Consider the following 10,614-nt stretch of genomic DNA (forward strand, 5'->3'; position numbering starts at 1 on the left):
TCTTTTCAATGTTAAATTCCACAGAAAAAAGCCACTACAAAATAAAGTAACAATTATATATTTCTAAAAGCTAAAAGTCTGGTTTCAGATGTAATGTTTTTACCTTTTGGGGGAAATTATTCTCTGCCCAAAACTGAGAATACAGAACAGCAGAGATATTAAGGTGAGACGAGTTGAGTTTGTCTTACGTGCTCTCTGCAGCTTCAGCAGCTTTGCTCCGAATTCCAGGTCAGTGCACTTAACGCGTGTATTAAACTAAAATCTGCACAAAAAGTACTAGTAAAAGACTGCTGTGGATTTTTTCTTCTAAGCCTGATAAAAGCATCTGCAGAATTCCAGCTGATTATACCTACACAGCTCCCATGTATCAAACACTTTCCAGAGTTCGCTCTATCCTCCTCCTTTGATAACAGTAAGACAGTACGACCGAGCCCTACTTTTATTTGTCATCAGAGTAACTTACCACAATGCACAAGATGGACGCGCCAAGTTCAGCTAATAAAGGCTGAGCTGAGCTAGCAGACTATTAGGTATGATACAGCTTGTACATCAAGCACAACAAGGAAAGGAACAACCGCAGTGTTGAATTCCACAAATATTTTGATGCATATCTGCTTCAAGTAGCAGAGGGGCACGTGTTCTGCTGTGGAAGTCTCCTGGTGCCCTGCAAGCACTACACTTCCCAGTTTCCTTTAAGTAAGTCTTGTCTCTAAATAATAAGTTTAAAGCCTTTTCAAACCTGCTGTGGAACCATCTGTATGCAGTTCCTAGGAGAGCAATGAGGTACCAGATCCTTGAATGGATCTTTCTTCAAAGATTTAAGTTCCTTTAATGCCCACCCTCAAAACATTGAAACATTTGACAGTAACAGACTGCTTTCTCCTAACAGAAGTCACGTTCTTCCAACCACAATGCTTAAGGTTTACTCGAAATCTGACACACTTCCAGACTAGCTTTAGGCACCACACAGAGCCCATTTCTACAGGTGCACTGATTTAAGAGAAAACATTTTTTTTTCTTGGTCTATGAAAAAGACCACTTCCAAAATGAAATGCTACTTTTTCTTTAACCTTTCTATATACATCATCCAATAACTAGAGTCTAATCGATCTGCCTCTGAGCATCCTGCAGGGAGAGGCTCTCCAGCGGCCAGGCTCAGGTTGTTTGGCAAGCAGTGCCCTACAGCCAGCCTGGTAACTGGCAGCACGGAGAGCAAAGCTCACCTTTACATCCCAGTATGTATTTAATCACGCAATCCTACAATTGTGAATCAGAGCACACTGGCTGACAGGTCACATGCTGCTAGCTGCTCTGCTTTTAGAGGAAGTTACGCTCTTTATTGCAAGATAGCCTGAATGCCAATAAAAACAGATGGAGATAGGTCTAAACAATCTTTCTGGCCACACTCAAGACTGCTGCCACACAGGATCAGGAGATATCAACAAAGCCATGAGAAAGGAAACAAAAAGTGTTTAGATGAGTAGGATAGCAGAGATAAAGAGATACAAAGGCCCAAACCAGGTTCCAAAGACACACATACAGACAAGAAGCAAGCAAATGAGAAGAAACAATATTTCCATCACTTAATGAATGAATATTTCACAGACTTAAGATTCTGCACAACAGAATAGGAAACAGGAAAGTTTATACATAAAAACTATCAGCTAAAAAAGGTATTTATTACTTGAGTAATGCTCCACTGCTGAAGTTTACAGACTAGTTTGGAAATTTAGCATGCTGACAGAAAGATTTCCTCACTGTCCACCTCAGAAAGGTTAATTGTTACTCACTTGTAAGTTAACAGTTTCCAGCCTCTTTCATTTGTAAGGCAGTTTTGGAGTACCATACGAGATGCTGCCAATACCATAAGTTAATAAGAAATCCATCAATCTGAAATGACTGACGTACTTTAAACTCTCTGATCACCTGAAACAAACATAACCCTCTGAACTATGCATCCTGCCTGCTGGGCAGGAGAAAAGCCGTAGTGTAGGCTACTAACAAGGGCTCCAAAACCTTCACTCCAGCTCTGTTTTCAGTACTTTATGCTCAGTACATGTACTTTGTTGGTAAAAGACACAGGTAGGCTCTAACATCTCTCTTGTAAGCCACATCCAGCAATGCTCCGTATGAGCTCAACTGGATCCCTTGAAGATGGTCCCAGCAGACAAGTTTCTCACTGTGATATCTCAAAGCATTCCAGACTAAGAACTAGCGTGAATATTTCTATCCCATTAGAAGAAAGAACAAATTTACAGTGACAGTACTGAATAAAAATTCCATCTTGGCATTCAAACTCATTACAAACTGGACACCTTAATTGTGCTCACATAGCTACACCAACCTTTCATTCTAGTCTCGGATTCTGTACAAAGAGCCATAATTTGGTGTATTATGCTCAACTTCACAGCAATCATTTTATACATTCAGCAAGTACTTTGATTTTATTGAACAGGCTTAGAAGTTTGGCAGCCGGGTAAGTTAACATCATACAATTGGATCAAGTACAGCCTTTCCAAAGGATTGAGGGAAATGAATGTGTTTAGGAAGTTGCTTGCACAGGCAAGAATTGTTAGGTATAAAATTTGGTTCTGTTAGGGACACAAGACAGGTTAAACAGAACACAACCACTACATAAACAAATGGTTCCCTAACTACTCATAAGGGCAATGGGTAATACTACCTCTGGGTCCTCCATTGTTGCCAGGGTACTGAAAGTCAGGCTTTGAGTTCACCAAAATAACTCTTTGTGACTTTCTGTAATTTTCCATGTTCGGATTTTTTTTTAAAGGGAACCTCACTCTTCACAGGACGAAAGATTTTAAAACAGTCAAAAAAGTTATATTTTGGTGATAAACTGTCAAAGTTGTCTTTTTGGAGTATGGGAATTATACAATACATTATTTACGGATTTTTGCTGATACTTTTTTTTGTATAATGAAACAGGAGGGAAAGTACAAGATTACAATGAAACTGAAGACTTCAAACCTGTAATACATTCTCTGGTAAATTCAGTTTCCAACTGTTACATTCAATAAAACACTTCCCTCAACACAGATTACAAAACAAAGGCTTCGCCATTACAGGCACTTTCCCACAGTGACAGTTTTAACTTAACTATCAGATCTTCTTCCATCACAGAAGAACCTGTTTATTCCTTCTTCAGTCGATCACCGTGCATTTACTTTAACACTGAGCAGAAGCAGTGACGCTTTTATCATCACTTGGATAATCCTGACTGAGTAGTTCAGATAAGTTAAAAAACACAAAAGAAGGAACCCTTATACCTCAAACGACCACACTCCACCTGTTTTAGCAAACAGGTGTGGTAGTTTGGTTTTTGTATTTGTTGCTGGGTTTTTTTTTTAATTAAAAAAAAAAACTGTATTATGACCCTTCTAAAAAAAGAGTGAGCAGAATAGTTTTTCGCAAAATTCTATTTCTTTGTATTCTAAGACTTTCAGGACTTGTGCAATAGTCTTCACTAAAAAAAAAGTCACCAAGGGAAAAATATATTTTAATTTTATGCAGCTGTACATATCTAACAGTTAGAAAAATCCTTTAAACCTACAGATACATGTTAAAGGGTCTGGGTTAAACTAACAACAATACTAGTGGAATTAAGTATGCTACTACATAAAGTTTATTGGTTTAACAATGGAAAACAGGACTCTAAATGATTTCAAGGTCTTTTAGTGATGGCAGGGCAGCTATTGAAAAATAGGACAGCAATACACTAAGCAAATACAAAAATAAAAAATTGACAGACTTAGGTTTTGAAACAGAAGTCTCACAATACAAATATACTTAAAAAAAGACAGAAGCAGCTCAGGCTAAAGCCTCTAAATCTTTTATCACAAAATTTCTTTAGGATGTACCAAGAGAACAGTAACCCTGACACATTAACTGAACAAGGAGGCTGAGAAAATGTCATTTATACCCTCTTACATCAACAAAAAGTCAGTGGAAGACCAAAATCTTACTAATTGCAGAAAGCCTGCAAATTATTCGAAATCAGAAAGGTAAACCAAACCTCGGTATTGTAACTAGCCTAAATTAATATATAAATACTGTTTATACATCAATTCTTCACTTTCCAGAAGTGATAAAGACACCTGACCAAGAGAAATTTTAACCTCCTGTTCTGAAACCTCCTGAACTCTTTACTGTCTACCTTACATACATAGGGATGTACCATAAAGGCTTCTATGTTATTTGAACTAAAAAAAAACTCCAACATTATACAGGCATGCCTATCCCAGAAGTTAAGAGAAAGCTCAAAACATTGACTGAGCTGCCAGTGCCTGACAAGCAACAAACAACACTGAAATGAGTTTGATCCTCAGCTCCTTTACATTTGATAAAGACCCCTGACCAAACTTTTATTGGACTGTTCAGCAGAGTAAGAACGAAAAGTCAGCGGTATTCCACCTTTCCGATGAAAATCAGTAACACATAAGCTTGTTTGTTTTCCAAGCAGATACAACCCCTAACACGGAGAAATGACAGCAGGCCTCATCCCCAGCTGAAGAGAGGTTTCTGACAGGTGATGGCTCCCAGCAGCAGGCTGGCTGCTGCCCTCCGTCACCACCGGAGCTCGCCTTTACCACCTTTCCATTAATCGCAAGGTCCTGGGAGAAGCTGCGCCGCAGGCCCCGCGGCAGGCGCGGGTCGGTGGAGAGGTCCTGCAGGAGGTATGCTTGCCAGCGAGCCCGATATGTCATTTACAGCACACCCACACACCCTGCGATTAACTTAATTTCGCCTTTAATCAGTTCTAGGAGCTCTTACGCGCTCCTAGATGCGGCGCGGCCAACCCTGAACAAAGGGGGAAGGGAGGGAGAGGAAACCCCTGGCCTGCGAGGGGCTGGCTGCAGGTACGCGGGGCCCCGGGGCACGCCGAGGGAGCGGGGTCCCTCCAGGGCCTCCCGTTACCTCCGACCCCCGCCCCCACCTCGCTGGGCGAGGGCTCCCCAGGCCGAGCGAGGCCTTCCCGCCGCCCCCCGGCGGCCAGGCCGCGCCGCCCGCGACGCTTGGCCCACCCCGCACCCCAGCGGCGGCCTCCGCCCGGTGGGGCCGCAAGCGCCGCTTCCGGAGCCGGGCCCCGCGGCCCAGCCCGGGCCCGTCGCCTCCATTTTGGGGCCGGCGCGGCGCGGAGCTCACCTGCATGCCGGGCACTTGCACCGCCACGGGCGAGTGGGCCATGGCGGGCTGCGGCGGCCGGGCGCCGCCCGCTGCTCCCCTCTCTCGGCCTCCCTACTCCTGGGCGGCGGCGGGGCCTGGAAGGACAAAGCGGCGGGGAGGCGGCTTTAGCACGGGGCGCGCTCCCTCCTTCCCTCCCCGCGGCCCGCCCTGCCCGGCAGCCCCCGCCCGCCGCCGGCTCACCTCGCGGCCGCGGGGCTGGGGCCGAGCTGCGCGACGCAGGCGGGAAGGGGGTCCCTAGCGCCGTTCTGCCATGCCCGCCGGGTTCCCAGCAGCGGCCCTGCCCATGCCCCCCCTCCCCGGTCCTGGTCCCGGCGCGGGGGCGGCTGCTCGGGGCTCCCCGTGGGGTGGCGGCTCTGGGCACGGCCGGGGCTGGGCTCAGAGCGCCATGTCGGGCTCCGGCAGGAGGCGGGCAGCTGCTGTGCGGCGGCGGCTTCTTCCGTCTCAGCTCCGGCCTGGCGGGGCGGAGCCGCCGCCGCACGGGCCCCAGCGTCAGCTGCCCCCGCCTCCTCGGGCCGCCCGCGCCGGGTGGGCAGGCACCGGGCACGGAGGGAGGGAGGGGCGGCGGCCCCTTAGCGCCCGCCGCCTCTCAGCGCCAGGCTGGGCTCGGGGACGGGGCCGACCGCGACGTTGCGCGGCGCCTGGGGCGTCTCGGGCTATGTCACACCGGCCCGGGCCCCTGAATACGATGTCACACCGGTCTGTCCCCCTCAGACAGACTGTCACGGGGCCCTGTCCCTCTCAATAGGGCTGTCACAGGGCCCTGTCCCCCTCAGAGTGGCTGTCGCAGGACAGGTACCGCCAGACATACAGCCTCAGCTCCTCGTACCCCCAAACAGCTAGCCATCACCACACCCCGGGCTCCTGCACCTCAGAGGCACATAGTTGCAGATAATCAAGTGGATATTTGATGGGTTTCACTTGTTTTTGCGACACAAACAGGGAGTGCGTGCTCATCTTGGGGCACTCCTGGCAGCGAGCTGTGTGGGCAAACCTGATGCGGCCATGGGGGTTCAGCTCCCAGTCTGAGATGGTTGGAGGATTTCCCCGCCAGCCCTGCCCCAGCTGCCATGGAACCCCCGACCCACGCTGCTGTCCCCCTCCGCCACCTTCCTCCATGGCGGGCAGCCCCTTGCCTTCTGCCGGGGCCTGGGGAGGAGAAAATAACACTGGTTTGGGGTGACATTTTTCCCATTCAGACATGAGTCACCTATTCGTGTGTGTGATTCACATTCCCATACATGAAAGTTTTGCCAGCTAAAGCTAAAAATGACATCTTTTATCACACTGGTCTTCCCCTCACCCTTCTGAGCAAGAGTGTAGAAATCACATGAGCCCGCCACAAATATCCTCATGGGTATTGCAGGGACTTGTCTCAGATTCGCAGGTTTATGGGTCTAAAAGCCAAGAAAACATTAAGGTAAGCTGGAGATGTTGGATTGTTGGCCATATCGGAGCTACCCTGTTCAGAGGGTGGGTCCCTTCAGAAAGGATGTGACGGAAGGCAGTCTCCCTCCCTTAGGACTCGGAGAAATATTGTACTGTGGCAAGGAACACAAAACACCTCTGTTTAAGGTAAGGTTGTGCTAAAGCAGGCAAAAGCCAAGAATTTCAAAGTTAGGCAGTCTTTCCATCCTTAACTCACTGTGGTTTGAACCAAAAAACAAACTCACAGTGATGTTAGTTAAGGACAGACTCATGGTTCATGCTGGAATATTTTTTTTTCCAACTTGCCAGCTTGTTAAGCCTTTCCCGTTATTAAAATATTTACTTTCTTCTGCACCTTTTAAAAAATAACGTGTTTTTAAAAGGCTTCTACGTGATAGTTATATGCCTAAGTTACCTACGAAACTATAAGGAGATGATTTTAATGGGTGGAATATTTAAGGTAAGTATTTTCTGAAAGTTTATACTGTATACTTAATTTAAAAATATTTTTTATTAATAAACATTTGGGAAGAAAGAGGGATTTCTACTGACAAAAAGCTTTCTTAATTGTGTACAGTGGTTCAACAAATAAATGAATGAACATCCACTCATGGAACTTCCAAATCCTGCCTGGTTTGTTCTGCTCAAACATAGTTAAATTGCTTCTCCTCTTACCTTTTAATGATCTTTAGAACATGACCCCTGAAAAAATCCTGACAAATGAAATTGGAGGATTTTTGTTTTGCGCTGCTAATGCAGTACCATCCCTCCGTTCCACTTCTGGCTCTGAGGCTCTGCTTTTCTTTTTTCTGTCCATTTGTTACCTTGAGTTTTCTCCCCAGAATCCTGCTAACTGGTTGTCTCAGCTTTGTCTGGATTTTATACTCTCCTTCATGTATTTCCTCTTGAAGACACCTCTTTACTTCGTACCAGAGATGAGTACTAACTGCCAATCCACACTCCCTGTTTTGAGGCCATACACTGAGATTTTTGGCCTTTTATGCATTTCTGACTTGCATGCAGCATGGACTGTAAGAGGTTTATTTAAACAGTAAGAGCAAGACAATTGCTATGCGTGTGATGAGGTATTCTCCCTGGTAGTTATCTCCTGTAGTCATCTCCCACCCGTGGCAGATTGGCTAAGAGAACTGCAGGAACAGCACTAAGCAAAATATTCAGCAAAAAGGCAAGACTTGTTTGTGCCCTCCTCCCTCACTCAGAAAGTCCCAGCATGATGTGGTGAGCGACGCCAGGGAGGAAAATCTGTCAGGGAATCTTAAGTAATCAGCCCGTCATGTAACAACTGAATCATCGAGCCAGGCTGTGAAGTGAGGTAGGCTGGCACCATAACACCTCAGAAAAGACTTGTAATATTGTATGCCACTCTGTAATTAGCAAGTTCTAATTTGTGCATTAAGAAAGTCAGATGGTCAGTTGCTGATATTGCTGTATGAAAGACCTTCCCCCTCCCAGCCCGCCCTGTAAATACCAGTTGCTGCTGTTTTCCAAGACTTAAAGCGGGTCTATAATTCATTTAGGACAGCTCACAGGGCCTCGCAGTAGCGATGTGACCCAAGTCAGACCTTCTACTGTTTCATGTGTTTAACTACTATTTTTGTGTTACTGGTGTGAAAATATAATTATTTTTACATCAGAAGACTGCAGGGAGCTAATAAAAATACTAGGCTCTTTGAGAGTGCCTGCACTGCGTTAGCTGGTTTAGACCTACCACAAAAAGTGGTAGAAATTTCTCTCAAACTTCCAAACATAAATGAATAAAATGTAATTACTTGCACTGCTAAACAGAAAAATACTGCATCTTATAGCTGTGGGCTCCAGGGGCTCCTCACAGCGATTTGCTGGGCTGAGGGAAGGAGCGGGTGTCTGATCTGGTTCCAGCAGAGCTGATGCAAACTCACCATGAGGAAAGACCCCACCAGACTCACACATCTGTCTAGAAAATGTGATGCTCAGTTTCCATGTATCAGGGTGGATCTGGGTATTTCAAACCCTCTGGCGACTTTGCACAGTTCAGCCGGCCGGTGCAGTGCTGCCTCGGGCTCATGGTGGTGATCCACAATTCTCCTCCTTGCACCTTTCTATCAATACAAGCAGAACAGCTAATGGGACATCACATAAAAGTGGAATACATGGTATCCCAAACTGGTAAAATCCAATGCCTTTCAAGTTTTTACATTTGAAACACCTTGAGAAAGACGTTGTGGAGGTTAAAAGTTGACTGGGATTGGGAAAAAAGGGCTGCATATTTATTTTATGAATTAGAACACCGGAGATGGGAAAGGAAGAATGAAAATGTTTTTGCAAGGCTATAATTTCTCCATTCTTTGACATAAATCAATCTCTGATTCACAGGCATTAGGGAAATCACTTTGTCTTAGAGGCGACTTACTCAGCAGCTGCAGAATTTCCAGGACTGCCCCTAGAAACTGCTGATACTCACTGCCATGGGAGATAGCTGTGGCTCTTGTCAATCCCATATTACAAATTTGATATTTCTGTATCCAGTTAATCACTTAAAATCATAAAACCTTGCAGCTGGACTAGAAACAGTACCACAGTACATCGACTTCTGCCCAGCACTTTCCTTTCCATGCCCAGCATCCATCCTCTTCGCCTCCTCTCATTCTCCAGCTCCTGCAACATCCGACCTTCCCTGTTGCCTCCGTGACCTGGCGTGGCTGCTTCCAGCCTCCCACAGCCTGCATGCACACAGCCAAGTGCCAGGACATAAAGCAGAGGTTCCCCTTGTTCCCAGCATGGTGACAGCAGCCCCACACCACCAGGACAACTGTCTGGCAAAAGCCTTCTCCAGCTCTGGGTTCCCCCAGAAGGGACAGCTGAGTTATTCTGCGGGACAGGGGGTGCAAGGACCTCCTTCAACACAAACGGATTATTTAGTGTATTCAGCTGTCAAAGTCTGCCAGTGTCAACTAAGTGTTCACAAATGGAGATTTTCACATAATGTGGCCAACCCCATTTTCTCCAGGAGACAATGGCACATCCTTGACACAAGGATGATGGCTTTATCACATTCCATGTCCTCCTTCAAAAGCAAGGGGGCAAAATGATGTTTTTGAGCAGGGCAAAATGATACATCTTCCTGCAATCTTCTTAGAAATGGCTGAACTATTTTTTAATTGACACTTCCTGCTCTTTTAAGGAAAATAATCAGGCTGAGGCAAATGCCTAGGATGGAAGAGATGGGTGAGGGATGCTGGTTCACCATCTCCTTCAATGCAAGGACCAAGGATCATTAAATCAAACAAGCAGGTGCCAAGTTCAAAACAAACAAAAGTAGGCACTTCTTCACACAGGGTATAGTTAAGCTGGTGAACTCCTTGCTACAGGCCAAAAGTGACTGGACAATCTAATGGAAGGAAAAAAACAACAACATTGGGAAATACTGTTTATAAAACTAGCACCTCTGGTTGAGGAAGTACGTGAGCTGCAAATCCCCGCAGGCAAGTGCAAGCATTGCCCTTGTTCACCCTGTTCTCAGGCGCTTCCCTCAGCCCCTGCCACTGGGTCCGGCCAGAGACAAGCTGCCGTGATGGATGGGCTTTGTTCTGGCACGGTCGGGCTGCGCCCATGTTGAAGCTTCAACCTGGAGGGTCAACATCTGGGCAAGCAGGACACAGCTGAGGTGGGAAGAACTGTCCTGCAATGGTAGGCAAGGCTACTTGCTAGCAGGTCAAGTGGACTTCGTACCCATGGTACTAGATAAGTCTGTAGCATAGTTTCATTTCTTTCCTGGGAGTTCTTCCTCAACATTATCTTTAATTTTGCATAACAGGAAAAAAAAAATCAGTAAGTTGTCATTAGGCAGGTACTAAGCTAAGAGAGAATGTGTATTGTACCAGTGTGGCAAATGGTGAGTCACTGCGTGACTAAAGATTATGATGCATTGAATGGACTGTTCATAAATTCAAGGGCAAACTTTCCCCCTTTGTCACAGAAAGATCC

General features: G+C 46.1%; 1 protein-coding gene across 2 annotated transcripts in view; it reads right to left on the reverse strand.

Annotated features, from left to right (window-relative positions):
• The window catches only part of STK26 (serine/threonine kinase 26), a 32,139-nt gene extending 26,485 nt beyond the window's left edge, over window positions 1-5,654 (reverse strand). The window contains exons 1-2 of one of the 2 annotated variants that reach the window (XM_054213648.1): window positions 5,386-5,654; window positions 5,164-5,279 (exon numbers count right to left, since the gene is read on the reverse strand). In XM_054213648.1, the coding sequence (XP_054069623.1) occupies window positions 5,164-5,205 (42 nt within the window). In that variant the 5' untranslated portion in view covers window positions 5,206-5,279; window positions 5,386-5,654. The remainder of the gene's footprint in view (window positions 1-5,163; window positions 5,280-5,385) is intronic. The other variant, XM_054213646.1, reaches the window with a different exon arrangement.
• Window positions 5,655-10,614: the final 4,960 nt, after the last annotated feature.

The sequence above is a fragment of the Rissa tridactyla genome, chromosome 9, assembly GCF_028500815.1.
Source record: "Rissa tridactyla isolate bRisTri1 chromosome 9, bRisTri1.patW.cur.20221130, whole genome shotgun sequence".
Lineage (NCBI taxonomy): Eukaryota > Metazoa > Chordata > Aves > Charadriiformes > Laridae > Rissa > Rissa tridactyla.